This window comes from Colletotrichum spaethianum, assembly GCF_022836535.1.
Source record: "Colletotrichum spaethianum MAFF 239500 DNA, contig61, whole genome shotgun sequence".
NCBI classification, from domain to species: Eukaryota; Fungi; Ascomycota; class Sordariomycetes; order Glomerellales; family Glomerellaceae; genus Colletotrichum; species Colletotrichum spaethianum.
This window is the reverse complement of record NW_026054831.1, coordinates 132,479-146,922: the sequence shown is the minus strand read 5'-3', so window position 1 is coordinate 146,922 and position 14,444 is coordinate 132,479. Positions and strand designations below refer to the sequence as shown.

The 14,444-nt window shown below is 56.6% G+C and overlaps 5 protein-coding genes across 5 annotated transcripts; 4 read left to right on the top strand and 1 right to left on the bottom strand.

The window, feature by feature from the left end:
• Nucleotides 1-301: 301 nt before the first annotated feature.
• Nucleotides 302-2,707, bottom strand: ColSpa_12320 (uncharacterized protein; the record flags this gene model as incomplete). Its single annotated transcript, XM_049278532.1, has 1 exon — nt 302-2,707. One exon carries the CDS (start codon nt 2,705-2,707, stop codon nt 302-304), a length of 2,406 nt encoding a protein of 801 aa, XP_049134489.1.
• Nucleotides 2,708-3,880: 1,173 nt separating this feature from the next.
• On the top strand, nt 3,881-4,859 carry ColSpa_12319 (cytosolic Fe-S cluster assembly factor CFD1; the record flags this gene model as incomplete). The annotated part of the gene is made up of 2 exons (XM_049278531.1): nt 3,881-3,913; nt 3,978-4,859. The coding sequence occupies 2 exons, from the start codon at nt 3,881-3,883 to the stop codon at nt 4,857-4,859; spliced, it is 915 nt and encodes a 304-aa protein (XP_049134488.1).
• Nucleotides 4,860-7,059: 2,200 nt separating this feature from the next.
• On the top strand, nt 7,060-8,690 carry ColSpa_12318 (S-adenosylmethionine mitochondrial carrier protein; the record flags this gene model as incomplete). The annotated part of the gene is made up of 2 exons (XM_049278530.1): nt 7,060-7,174; nt 7,240-8,690. The coding sequence occupies 2 exons, from the start codon at nt 7,060-7,062 to the stop codon at nt 8,688-8,690; spliced, it is 1,566 nt and encodes a 521-aa protein (XP_049134487.1).
• Nucleotides 8,691-9,340: 650 nt separating this feature from the next.
• ColSpa_12317 (uncharacterized protein) lies at nt 9,341-10,841 on the top strand (the record flags this gene model as incomplete). Its single annotated transcript, XM_049278529.1, has 4 exons — nt 9,341-9,437; nt 9,580-9,812; nt 9,873-10,114; nt 10,313-10,841. 4 exons carry the CDS (start codon nt 9,341-9,343, stop codon nt 10,839-10,841), a joined length of 1,101 nt encoding a protein of 366 aa, XP_049134486.1.
• Nucleotides 10,842-11,719: 878 nt separating this feature from the next.
• Nucleotides 11,720-14,365, top strand: ColSpa_12316 (putative secreted metallopeptidase; the record flags this gene model as incomplete). The annotated part of the gene is made up of 4 exons (XM_049278528.1): nt 11,720-11,978; nt 12,053-13,026; nt 13,082-13,488; nt 13,882-14,365. The coding sequence occupies 4 exons, from the start codon at nt 11,720-11,722 to the stop codon at nt 14,363-14,365; spliced, it is 2,124 nt and encodes a 707-aa protein (XP_049134485.1).
• Between the last annotated feature and the right edge of the window lie 79 nt (nt 14,366-14,444).

Below are 14,444 nucleotides of genomic sequence, written 5' to 3'. Positions count from 1 at the left end.
CACGGCTTGGCCGCATATCATACACCTCCGTGGCATGCATATCTTCGGGTCTAAACACGGAGCTCAGTCATCGCGAGACATAATGACATACAATGTGCCTGGGGGTTAATTGTACAGAAATCAACTATGTACCTAGTGCCAGATCGCCTGCCGTGGCACCTTGGGGTTTCCAATGCCCCATCCAAACGCCAGAGTCAATGCGCTATGTATAGCATTGCTAAATGATGGAGATTTACAGATGAAAGCGCTGCTCAGATGCCCAATATCCTACGTGAACGTAACAAATTGCTTGAGGTAAACATCACCGCAACATGTATGAGAGGTCTGGCAGACTGCGCACAAACCGATGCACAAGATCAATATCCTCGGTAGAATTCGGGGGCTGGGCGGTAGACGGTGTATAGAGGCTGGTTGTAAGAGGGGGCGGCTCGACTAATCCACCCGCAGATACGCCGGTTTTAGCAGAAGTTAATGGGGCCAGCGGGTCGCTGAGTGTCGCTGCGATGGAGATATTCGCTGGTCGCTTGACTGAAGACGCCGGTCTGAACGTGTATGTCGATGCTGACGGGCTGAAAGAGCCGTCTTGGCTATGGGGTAAGCCAGCTGCCGCAGGAGGTGTGGAGGTGGGGGCGGGGCTGATGACACTGCCAATATCCCCCAGTGCTGATTTGTTACGGAAATCGCCGCCGTCTTTATTCCCGGTGCGGAGTACATCGGGATCAGGGTTGCTAGTATTGAAGCCATCGGATGGTGGGATGCTTGTGACATCGGGTAGCGGGTTGGTCGAGAACGAATCCCAGCTAGTCTTTGGAAGAGACGTGGAATCCGTCTCTTCAGCCGTGGTTGGCGAAACCATGTCCCCCCATTCGTCCTCATCGTCCTCGACATTTTCCTTCTGAAGACTTGTCGCGTTTGTAGTCGGAGGTGTCGGCGCGATCGGCTTGATAAACGCCGGCAACGAGGCGTGCGACTTGGGCTTGTTGTCGAACCCAGTGAATGCGAGGGGAAGCGGTATGCCGGGAGCAGAAGGCTTAGATGCCTTTGCCTCTGCTGCTGCGGCTTTCGTATCGTCCGTCCCTGAGCTCCAACCAAACGCCGCGAGACCTTCCCAGTTGCCATTGGCTTGTGCTGAAACTGGGGTGTTTCCCGTTGAGCCAGGAATCATGGAAACTGTCGATAAAGAAGGGAGACCGCCCATCGAGTGTCTCGGCCGATGAAACGATGCCTGTCGCTTCTGCTTGCGACCGAAAACTCTGTCGAGGTCAACTGGAGACGCCGCCGTGGTCGCGTCCCAGCCAAAGCTCTTGCCGCCTGCCTTTCTCACCGATCCGCCACGGAAAGCTCGCCCACCAAACGAGTCTTCTTCTATCCACCGACGGACAGTCTTCAAGGTCTCTAGGCGCAGTGTAGAGTTCGTCCAGTTGATTCGGACGTAGTTTTCGTCGTCGCCCGCATTGTATTTACGAAGGGATTCAGTGCGGGAAAGTCGGTACCACATCTTACGCTCGGAGATGCTCGTGAAGCTGTCATGAATGATCCGATCCGATACATCTTCAGGTGGTTCCGGTACTTCTTTCAGAGTGTCAGGCAAGAGTAAGTCGAGTTTGCCCAAGTCAACCTCGAAAGGATCATGATCTGGCCGTACCGACCTCGGTGTCTCGTCGGCATGTCTTGTCGCCGCATTGCTATCGTTGAGTAGGTCTACTGAATCTGAGTCTGTGGAGTCATGGGGTGGTCCCTCTTTCTCGGTCTCCAGTCGTCCATCGGTCTCGTTACCTTGATCCCGAACCTCACCGACAGTGTGTCCGGGCTCTCGGCTTGCACTACGGCGAGGTACGACCCGCTCGGGGGTGACTGTTCTTCGCTTTGCTATCCCATCATACATTTCAACGAGTTCCAGAACCTTGCCAGAGGGCTTTCTCTGTGTTGCCCTTGGTGTTGTATTGTCTTCGATGGAAGTTATGGGTGAGTCGGCGTGCCTGGCATCTAGAGCTTCATCGTTGTCGTCGCCATCCTCAGATGACGCCGAGGCAGAGGATGGAGCAGCTTCGTTGTCCTGCTTGACGGCGACGGGGAAGCGGTCGAGGATGGGGGTGTCACTGAACTGTAGTTGCTCGCGTGTAGGATCGGGCATCGGGTCGGCGAACTGGGTGGTGGCTGGTTCATGCGCGACGAAGTCTTGTTCAAAGGCATCAGGAGGATTCGTCAACCCCAAACCCACCTGCGGTGGTTCGAGCACGAGCGGCGGTACATCGGGTATCTGGGGTAGTCGCGCTAGAGGCTCAGGTTCGTCTCTCGTGTACGCCGAAACATGGTTTGCCCACGGATCTGGTGAAGGTTGACAGGGAGAGGCGGTGTTGGGCGTAATCGGGTGTCTAAGTCCGGGCGAAGCTGACCGGCTTTGGGGCCATTTGGGTGTGCTACTCTTTCGTCTCGGCTCGTAGCTCGGTGCCAACCCTTCGATTGGTGCAGCCTCGTTCCCCCAGGTCCATGGTGATGCGTTGGTAGCCTGGCCTGGATCGGGGGAGGACCAATCGCCAAAGGCATCGTCATCGAGCCAGGCTGACTGACTAGATGGTATGTTTAGGTTGTTCGGAGTGGATAGGAAGGCGGGAGGCGGAGGTTCGAGTATGTTTTTGGAGGGACTGGTAGACGGCGCAGTTGTGGCGTCGGTGGTTGCCCACGGGGAGCCCCATGGATCGTCCATTGCGTGAAGCTAGAAATCATATTGTTGATGTAGTACAATCAAGTGAGCTTGCGGATCTCCGCAAGTCGAGAGAGGGTCGTTTGTGATCGGGGGCCTAGTTGGTCATGTTGTCGTCGTCTCGCGTTGGCAATGCGCGATTCAATTGGTCGCAGATGCACTCTCGAGGTTTGAGGCAAGCAGGCAGAACAGAACAGAGTAGAACAGAAGCCAAGAGGCAATTCTACGAGAGAGAAGCAGTCGGGATTGGCGTTGTCTCGATAGACGGACGCGCTAGTTTCGGCAAGGAACTCGAGAGTCAAACAAGCTTCGCAGATAAAAGATACGATGGGAAAGCAGGGGAATGCAAATGGGAGATCAGACTGTCCCTGGTCGAGTATGAGTCGCAGGACCAGCCAGAAGTGGCATCAGATTCCGGACGTGTCGGAGAGCGTCCGTGCACGCCAGGAGTTGTTCGCTTGCGTTCAACTTCAACTCACTGCGTGTCTGGCATTGGAGCTTGGCAGCGTCGAGTGGGTCCCGGCGGTCCCAGCCGCGACCCTTTGCGCCCCAGCAGGCTCTTCGTGCTGAGGAGCACCTGAACTTCCCCAGGCAGTGAGTGAGTGTACAGAGCCGAGGTTTTGCCGAGATTCTTCTGATGAGACTTTGGATAAGGAATCTATGAGACGAGATAAGAAGGGTACTGAGTCAGCAGAAGGCAGCACTCTACGCCGATGACGGCATGCGAGCGATGGAGGGGCAAGTCGGGGGAAAAAAAGGACTGTGAAAAAGAAGTAAGAAAAAAGTAAGAAAAAAAGGCAAACGAGGGGGGGATGGAATATTTCTAGAATGTGTCAAAGTCCGCCAACTACCTACATCCTGCGACTAATGAAAAGCACCAGGCCGTGAGACCAACCTTGACCGCGTCCGGCACTAGCAGGTCTCTATTCGTTTTCACTCCGCCGTTCTCGTGCCTTTCTGTGCTTACCAACCTACCGGGAGGTGCTGGCCGCGAGTGGAGAACATCGCCGCGCTGATTTCAAATGAGTCGGGCTCGACTTGCTCTTCGACCTCAACTTTAAGATCCTGCAGTTTGGGGAAATTTGCCAGTCCTAATTTCCTCGTCATCACCTTGAAGTTTGCATCGCGAGTTCGAAACCAGTTTCTTGCATCTCCAAGAAAAAAAGAGCATTTGCCATGTCGCTTTCCAAAGTCAAGCACATTGTGCTGGTACGACCCCGCCTTCTTTCACTTGCATGGACTCCTAAAGCAACTGACTGAACTCAATGTATAGGTCTTGTCAGGCAAAGGCGGCGTCGGAAAGTCTTCCGTGACGACTCAGCTTGCCCTGTCCCTTTCACTAGCCGGGCATTCGGTTGGCGTTCTTGATGTCGATCTGACGGGCCCTTCAATCCCCCGCATGCTGTCCATTGAGGCCGAGAAAGTGAAACAAGCCCCTGGAGGCTGGCTTCCTGTGCCGGTCCACGATGCCGTCGAAGAAAAGGGCATCGGCTCGTTTCACGCCATGAGTCTCGGTTTCCTCCTACCCAGGCGAGGCGACGCCGTTGTCTGGCGTGGACCCAAGAAGACGGCCATGGTCCGGCAATTCCTCTCCGACGTGTTGTGGGACGAAACCGACTACCTCCTCATCGACACGCCCCCGGGCACCAGCGATGAGCACATTTCCCTGGCCGAGACGCTTCTCCGCGATGCCCGCCCAGGGCAGGTGGCCGGCGCGGTTGTTGTCACGACGCCCCAAGCGGTGGCGACAGCGGATGTCAAGAAGGAGCTCAACTTTTGTGTCAAGACTGGACTCAAGGTACTTGGCGTCGTCGAGAACATGAGCGGCTTCGTCTGCCCGCATTGCTCCGAGTGCACCAACATCTTCAGCTCCGGCGGCGGCGCCGTCATGGCTCAGGAGTTTGGCGTGCCTTTCCTTGGCACCGTCCCCATCGACCCTCAGTTTGGCGAGCTGGTCGAGTCCGGCAGGAGACCCGTGTACCCCCAGGGAACCCAAGTTCATGGTCACGACATTGGCAAGACCGAAACCGAGGGGGAAACCAAGGGCGACACACTCGTTGAGAAATACCAGGACTGCTCGCTGTCTCGCATCTTCAGCGACATTACAGCAAATCTGACGACCACTATCGAAACCCAAGCTCAAAACCAGTCATGAGCACCGAAGAAACCATGCAGTAGGCTCCAAAACGGCGGTCGACAGTGTGCCGACGTCCGCTTATCGATGGCGAAGCAGGCGCATGCGATGCTCTACAACTGCATCATCTGAGCTGGACACCGACGAACATGACTGTCAGTTCCATCAGCGACACGAAGACATGAAACCACGACAAGACGGCCATGAGTTGTTGGATAGGAGTGTGGCTAGTGACCAGTCTACCAGGGGCGCACCAGTGGTGCAAGAAGAGACTGAGACGCGGTCAAGAAGCATCACGATGTCGCTACAAGACACTGGGCCCCCGACTCCGCTGTTCTCAACGGCGTCCGATGTGCGGCCCAGTGCTCGATGCAGAGGAGGCTTGGGGGCACGTGAGGGCGACTCGAGATTGGCGGAATCCCTGGCTTCGTCGACATGAGGCGCCCCGCAATGTCGCGGCGGTACCTGATTGACATGTAGCGGCAGCGCAGCACTTCTCACCGCATGTATGGGCGACTTTTACACGTGTACACGCTGGAGATGGGATGCAACGCAAGGAATGCAAAAAATGCAACACGAATAATTCACAATGGCAAGAGATGCATCGCTCATGCGTGCTGTGCATGTTGCCAACTTTCAATGGCTCCTCGCCTTGTGGTCGGCGTGCCCCCCCTGTATCGCACCCTCGCAGACCGAATGTCTATATTTGGACGGCTTACAGCCTACACTCTACCCCTCCATTGTGGTATTTCCCTTGGGTTCCGGGCATGGCACGGTGGAAAAATGACGTCTCGTTTTCATTCTTCAGCGACACATGTCTCCTGTGGCGCGCCCAATCAGCCGTGCGGAACCTTGCCTATGCTAGGTACCTTCGAACGTCCCCCCTCCAGGATGTCTTTGCTCCGTCCGTCCTCTCCCGAGCAAAACTACCCACCAACTAGGCCGGGGAGGACGCGCGCACAAGCAACTTTCAGGCTGCAAGACTAGGGAAGAGACGGGACTGTTGGCCGAAGACACATTGGAGCTTTCCCAGAGCTATCAGTCGTACAGCAAAGAGTCGGTCGGCGAAGGAGTGCCGGGGACGATGGCCTTCCCATTCGTCGTCTTGTATAGGTTAGTATAGTGGAAGGGAGAGGGTACATGCGACGATGTACCTCTCTACAGCTCCAGGTGGTTTGGGCTGAAATTTTGTGTGGAGAGCCGGGGAGGGGACGCCCCAGGCCACCGCAGCTGGCAATCGCCCGATTTGCAGAAACAACTTTTTTTTTTTACCCACCAGACATCGTTCCCCCCTCCACCGGTCCAAACCACAGCAACCACAACCACAAACCACGACGACAGAATCTCGTCTCGAGCTTCAAAATTGTGTTCCCCAGACCTTTTTTCACACCGATTTCGTCTTCGGTTGCGCGACGTCCAATCCCTTTTTCTTCCAAACTTCACGTCTGTTCATGACTAAAACACCAACCTACACCAGCACCTTGCAACGGTGATCTCTCAATCACTTGGTGGCCCAGTTTGCTGCCCCTCGCGCTCCGCGAACACCGCCGATTCCTGGCCGTCTATGAACCAAATCGACCTCCTCCGCTTCCTCTCCAAGCCCGCAAAGTAGGTTCCCGTCCCTCTTGTTCACTGCGTCTTTGAAGAGAACCTTGACTTGCGCGCCTTCCATCTCTTCATTGACCGGCCGCAACAGCCAAATTCGCCTCATGAAGTCGGTGTCATCCAGCTAACCGCCCTCTTCTCCAGGCCCAGATAACACCTGCTTAAGACACTAGGCAATAACCACCTCGATATTCGGACCACAAGGCTTCCGCGCTTTACGCCGTCCATCAACCCAATCCTCGATCGCGCAGATAACCTCGTCTGCTAGGTCCGATACTCCACCACAGGTATCGGTGTCTGCCAGAGCGAGGCCCAACAGTCGAGACACAATTCCGGTCCTTAGGGTCATCTTCATTCCCCTCCAAGCCCGACCTCCCTAACGTCCTTTCGAGAGACGTTAAGACCCCTCATAATCCTGTTTGCTGCTGGCTCCGCCAGCCTCCACGAACGTCCACCTTCCTGTGGGCCTACTCTCTCAAACGGACGCCGCAAAGTTCGTTTGAGCGGTAGCTAGTGTCCCGCGGACTTCTAGCCCGAATACCGACCCAAGGCTTCTTCGTCCAACTCTACTCTCTCGAGTACCCGGGTCGCGCCCAGAAAGCCTGTCCCGCAGAAGATGGTCAACCCCTCGGTCCCCAACGACTACGCCCTCTCCCCGGCTGAGGCGACTCCTCATCTGACCATCAATCACGATGTGGCTGCCGACCTAGACTCGAGCAACGCCTTTGAAGGTTTGTCAAACCAGCCTCGCAAGCTACGCCCTCTTCCTCCAGCCGCTAACAAGCATGCACTTTAGGCCCTGAGAAGCTCCTCGAAGTCTGGTTCGCCCCCGGCCCTGAGTCGCTCCCCGCGAGCGCCCAGCCCAACGGGTTGAAGGCCGTCTCCGCCGACACCTGGGTCACCATGCTCGACATGGTTAACTGCAAGATCCTCTCCGTCCTCGAGTCCGAGTCGGTCGACGCCTACCTGCTATCCGAGTCCAGCTTGTTCGTCTTCCCTCACAAGCTCATTCTCAAGACTTGCGGCACCACCACTCTGCTCCTGGGTCTGCAGCGACTGCTTCACATCGCTGCCGAGCATGCCGGATTCCCCTTCCACAATGCCGAGAATGCGACAGACATCAAGGCTGCCGCGACCCCCTACCGCGTCTTCTACAGCCGCAAGAATTTCTTGTTCCCCGATCGCCAGCAGGGTCCCCACCGCAGCTGGAGGTCCGAAGTCAAATACTTGGACGACCTCTTTGAAGGTGGCAGCGCCTACATGGTCGGCAAGATGAACGGTGACCACTGGTACCTCTACATCACTTCGCCAAACAAGACCTTGACCCCCCCTCGAACTCCGGACGAGAAGGAGGCGACCCCGGGGTCCGCGTCCAAGATTCCCACTGGCAGCGTGGCCAGCTTTGGCAGCGGCATTGAGGAGCGCAGCGACGAGACTCTCGAGATTCTCATGACCGATCTCGACCCTGAGAATGCGAAGCAATTCTACTTGTCGCACGCGAGTGCGGTCGCCACCGACAAGTCGCATTTGCTGCAGACCCAGGCCGCTCGAGATGACGCGCACCAGAGCTTGGGCGACATGTCTCAGGTCCCCGAGAAGTCGGGTGATGAGCACGTCGACGTCTTCGAGAACACTTGCGAGTCAGACCTCAACGACGGCGAGCGTGCCGCGACCGAGGCTTTGACCACCGAGGGTCACGCTATTGGCACTGTCGTCTCCGAGGGATGCGGCCTGTCGAGCGTCTACCCTACTAGCAAGTACCCTGGTGCTCGTGTTGACGCCTACCTCTTCAGTCCCTGCGGCTTCTCCGCTAACGGCGTGGTTCCTGCCATCACGGATGGCGAGGACGCCTCTCAGAGCGAGAAGGGTGGAAACGCCGCTCACTACTTCACAGTCCACGTGACCCCTGAGCCCAACTGCTCGTTCGCCTCTTTCGAGACCAACGTTCCCGGCGGTCAGAGTGGCCGCACCACTGCTGAGATCATTGAGCACGTTGTCGACATCTTCAAGCCCGGCCGCTTCAGTGTCACTCTCTTTGAGGCCAAGGGCAAGAGCGCCAACCCATACGGCATGGGCGACCATGCTTCCCGCACGACTGCCGCTCAGCGCCTGGTTGATCCTGTTCGTGGATACCGTCGCATTGACCGTATTGTTCACGACTTTGAGGACTACGATCTCGTGTTCCGCTTCTACGAGAAGGACGACTGGGCGGGTGACCGTGAGGCTCGCCTGGGAGAGTTGATGTAATTCGACCTCGAGTTCGGGGGCGCATGATCTCATTCCCTTGGACTAAATGCACGATTTCCTTTTGGTACGCGTGGGTGTTTCTTTTTGGCGTGATTAACAGTCTGCTGTCGTTGTGCACCCTCGTTCTGTCCACAAGCCGTGTCCGTCAGCGAGCAAGGCAACATCCCGTTCATTGCCAGAAGCTGGCTCCATAAGCAGGATTTCCCTTGGATAAGACTGGCCCATCAATATACAATGATTTTGAGTTTTGGATCTATTGTGCGATGTTTCCAATGCTGCCTTTTGCTGTTCGTGATCATACGTGTGAACCCTTTTGGATCTAGGACAGTGTACCTGAAAATCACCAACCGCTTTCAAGTGCTGCGTAGGGGCTTGTCGTGCCCTGCCTTAGCGGGTCCTAGTCCATGGCTATCCCATCGTCTGAGGAGCTGTCCGCCAGCCGCGGACCGTCACTGGCATGTGTTTTCGGGTAGAGCAGCACGTTCCGTGAAATTTTCACAGAGATCATTGGTTGACTGGCTTCAGGTCAAACACCAACCGCCCTCCTCGCGAGCCCATGCCCTGTCTCGGTAGCCATGGTCAGGAATGCAGCAGATCGATCGACTGTCTGAGTTCCGACATTGCTTTAGTCCACCCGTCAACCCCCCAAAATGTCCCCTGGCCCCAATTTTCCATATCCAGGCGTGTTTCGTACTGGAATGTTGGGAGCCCACCCGCCACAAGAGCAAGCGCTGGCAGCTGTCGCGGGTATGACCAGCCATCTCAGATCAAGTGATATATGAAGCTGCCATGTAGGACGTTTATTGATGATGTGGAAAGGCAAGCGACCACGGTGTATCTCCTCAATAGACACATTCACATCCCATCGTCATGGCTCCTCCCTGCAAAGGTAAGTGCGACGACACCGTCAGTGTCGTCGAGTCGCTCGAGACCAAGTCATCCATGTCGGGAAGCGACGTCTCTACCAAGTCTCCCCCGAAACCTCTCCCGATCCTCCTGGTTATTGTCATGTTTCTCATGATAGTCGCGTCCGGCGGAGGCCTGTGTCTGTCGGCTCTTCAGTTTCGACCTTCGAAGAAGGGCGAGCGGGATTGTCTGAGCCAAAGCTTCATCCTGTTTGCCGTGAGTGACCACGCAGGGCAACTGTGGCTCCCTGGAATGTAAGCTAACGTTTCTCCGCAGTCTATGATCTCGCCCATGTACGTGGCACTGCACATCTTCGTCTCTTTCCGCAACTATCAGGTCGTGAGGAGGCAGTCGCTGCAGTCGCCTTTGGTATCATGGGCCTTCATCGTCGCACGACTCGGGCTACTTCTTTGGGTTCCGGCTACGATCCTCTCCTCAGTGGCCATGTCACACTACCCTGGGTTTGTGACACAGAGCCCGATCACCGAGCTGAACCTGGCGGTTTCTACAGTTGGGATGTAAGTTTGGACCCCGCCCAGCTGGTAATGCCAACTCCAGACTGATTCCTCCTAGCACGGCCAACATTGTCATTATCCTTGTCCTCGAGATCGCATCCCACCCCTTTGAGCTGCCCTGCTTCCATCGCCGAGACACCATAACATGTCTCGTCAGTGCCTTTGAGAAGGACCTCAAGGCAGAGGAGGCCAAACCCCCAGCCGTGCGAGCAGCCGCCCGCCAACCCCTCCGGCCTACTACTACTTCCCCGCCAACCACCGACACACCATCCCGGCGCCGGCACGCGCCAAACTCGTCCGCAAGGCAAGCTACCCCCGCCGCCAAGAGAACGTCCCGCCCGTCCCTCCCATCCCGTACCCGCACCCGGACTCCCTCGGCATCATGCTCCCCATCCCAGAGCCGTTGCCCCCGCTGCCGGAACTCGCGACGACGCCGACGCCGCTACCAGTCATCAAGGTCACCCCCGCCACGGCGCCCGCCTGCCTGTGCCCGGGAAACGGGAGGCTCGTGCCACCGGCGCCGAACACGGATAAGCCGTGCCCGCCACCACCCGGGACGGCGTGGGCCAAGGACTGGGAGCAGCTCGCCGTGGACGCCGGCGTGAGTCGGAACGCGTCGTTGTCGACGGTCGGGACGGCCACGCTTGATGGGAGGGTGGATGCGTACCGGGCCGCACTGAGGGCGCCTCTGCCGCAAATCGTTGTCACCCATAGCCCGGAGCCGGTTTGATGGGTTCATGGGAGTCGGGATCGTGGGCTGCGAATTTAGGGCGTTCTGGACGGATTGTTGGATACGACGAGGTTACGAGCTACGAACAGAAGCGCTGCGTTCTTTTTTGCCTCTTTTTTTATATGTCTTTTTAAACAGGACTTCTCCATGACACCTTACTGGACCATTTCTTTTGTCATGAATTTCAATCACCATCTCTTCATTTGCGTCCCTTCCAATTCCGTGTTACCAGTGTGATCGACATTGCTCCGCGCAGTCGGGACCGATTTCTCTATGCCATCCGTCCCTCTTACTTAGGTATATGAGCCGCCTGTAGATCTCATCTAGAGTCTTGGCCTCGTATCTCGTGTAGGTCGGGATCTCGCGCCTAGGGTCCCTTTGGAACCAATCAGCCCCTCCCCCGCACGCCCTTTTTCTGGTTTCGTTTTTCGTATTCGCGCTACGTTTGGAGTCTTTGTCCAAGTGTGCCTGTAGCTCAGTCCTTCGCCTTGGAAAGCATGTATGACATTGGTGGATAACAGCCCTCTGGCCAATGAAATGTCTTTGGGTATGTCACTGAAGAACTGCGGGCTTCTTGAGTACTTGACTTGCGGACCAACGTCGACATTCCGGAGATGATGAATGCGCCCGGCAGGGCAGACTTTGCTTCATTCTAAGGATGCTGCCAGTGAGCCTTGGGAGTTGTATTGATGTCATATGCATGAGATAGGGAGTTGACGGGATTGTGCCCCAGATATAAAGTAAGGCGTGGAAAACAAATTCATCGATCTATCCAGATAGGTAACCGATTTCCTGCATGGGCAGGTTTATTGTAATCCTCACATTAAATTCAAGCAACTACCTACTAGACGAAGACAGTACGTCCAAGTACAAGAGCCATGAAAGCCCAGAACATACTCCTATTCTCTATCGGCACATCCGCTACGGACTCGCCAATAGCCACGATATCCTCGGGCTTGATCCAGGGAGTCTCTACAACCCTCCCCAACGCAGCGTCAGCAGTCAACAAGTTCCTAGGAGTCCCCTACGCCGCACGGCCTCACCGATTCTCTCTCCCCGAACCACCGGCGCCATGGGCGAACACGTTCAACGCAACGGGCTTTGGTCCCGCGTGTCTTCAAAACTTCGGCATCAGTGGTATGCGCCAACACCTCGCCCTCTGATCTGACTGTCCTTGATGTCGCAGTGCTGACCATGTTTATCCTATGAAGAGCTCGGCCCCAGACCCGAACTACTTCAAGGCCTCTTCAACAACCCTCCAGCCCCTGAAAGCGAAGATTGCCTAAGCATCAACATCTTTGCCCCAGCAGCTCACTCCCCTGACGCCGATCTCGCGGTCTTGGTCTTCATCCCAGGCGGCGGCTGGCAGCTGGGCCACGGCAGATCCGACCTCTCCGCCTTTGCAGCATATGACAACATCATCGCCGTAACCCTCAACTACCGCACGAATGGTACCTCTCCGTTCCATGCCGCCCGCCTAGGAATAGAACTGACCAATATAGTCTTCGGCTTCCCATCGTCCCCCGACCTTCCACTGGCGGAACGTAACTTAGGTCTGCACGACCAACGCCTCGCCCTCTCCTGGGTCCAAGCAAACATTGCCGCTTTTGGCGGCAATCCGTCAAAAGTCACCATCTGGGGCGAGTCCGCGGGCGCCCTCTCGGTGGATCATCACCTCAAAGCCTACGCTGACGACGCCTCGCTGCCGTTCCGCGCGGCGGTGATGTCGAGCGGGCAGACGAGCTTCGGGCTCACAGCGGTCCCTTCCACCGGCGATGAGGCATGGACAGGTTTATCCGCGGCGGTGGAGTGCAGCAACGCGACGAACGGGTTAGAGTGTATGAGGGATGTGCCCGCGGAGACGTTGATTGGCGCTATGCTTGATCATCGAATATTGTTCGTGCCACAGGTTGATAACCTAACTGTTCTCAGTTGGCCGGGGGAACTCTGGAGGGACGGAAAGGTCGCCAGGGTCCCGATCTTGACGGGGACTGTGGCGGAGGAGGGACGGGGGCTGGTCAACGATCAAGTCAACATGACGGCGTTTCTCGATGCGTACCTCCCGCCTCTTCTCGTTCCGAAAGAAGCCCGGGATGCGATTGTGTCCGTCTACCGGTCTGACCCGAAGCTCGTCACGGACTTTGACGTTGCCGCAGCCATCTACACAGACTTTCTGTGGTCTTGCGTATGGTCCCTCATTCTCTGATTGATGGAGTCTTATGATAACCAAAACCTCGCAGCCCCAATCCATTCTGGCTTCAACGGCTGCCTCGAATAACATTTCAACGTGGCGCTATCACTTCAACACGTCTCTCCTCACCTTCTTGCCCGACGAGTACGGCTGGCTGGGTAAGTTCCACGGCTCGGACCTCATCCTGCTCTTCTCCGATCCCAAGACCACGCCGTTCACGTCCCAGTCGTACGCGGTCTACGAGTATTTCAGAGGGGCCATCGCACAGTTCGCTAAGAACCCTTTCGCCGGACCGGGGTGGCCGGCCGTGGGATCATCGTACGCACCGCTTGATGTTGCGATCTTGGGAGACATGGGGGATGTGCCTGGTGTAATGGCGCTGGCCAATGCCGCCATTCTGGATGACCAGTGTAAGCTATACGAGAAATTTTGGCCGCTACTCGAGACTGTTCCCGGGTGAGCAGCTGAGCAATGGTATCGAGGTATAGGGAAATCTAGTCTTTATTCAATTTATTCTGGTCGTTCTACGCTCCTGATATGAGCAAGTGATGGAACTGAGGACAACAGAGGTCGTCATTCTTGACAATTCAAAAGCCACGAAATTCCTTTTGCTGGCCTTCCAGTCGTTAATCGTGAGCTCTAAGTCGGATGTACTTGCACGACTGCTCTATCGCGTCGCTTGCTTTCCACCCTTACAGTCTTCCCATCCACGGTTGCAATAAAAGATTCACAGACGCCAAGGTCCACCACCCGCCGCCGAATCCTCAACCATCACCGTTCAACCAACTCTCAACGCTTTTCACCAGGCCTCACCATCCCATCACGATACAACCCTCACGGTTGTCCCAGCCTCACCCTTTTCAACCCCCTCGACCCTGGGCCCGACCTTTCTCCAAATCTCCTCCGCAACCTCCTCCACGCTCGCACCCGCATCAACAACGACCAAGTCCTCCTCCTCCTGCCGAAACTCCCGATCGACCCGCCCCTCCTCGCCGAGCCCGCCATCCGGTCCGACCCGTCCCAGGCTCAGGCCCCAGAACAGCTCGCGCACGCGGCGCTGGAACTCGGCCTTCTCGTACACCTCGCCGCCCCACCCACCGCGCTCCCTCGCGACTGCCTCCTCGAGGTCGAGGAACAGCACGAGGTCGGGCCGCGGCAGGCCGAGCTCGGGCTGGCGCGCCCAGTGCAGGCTCAGGTGCGGGTTCTGCTTGGCGGCCGAGTAGACGATGCCCGAATGGTAGTACCTGTCGCAGATGACTGTCGTGCCGGACGCAAGGAGCGCCTGTATGTTTTTTCTGGGCCGGGTGTAAGAGGGGTTCTTCCGCGGCTGTAATGTGGCGTGGGTCAGACGAAGGGGGAACTTACACTGCTTCCCATCTGTTGGCGCTGAAGAGCAGGTGGATGACGTGGTC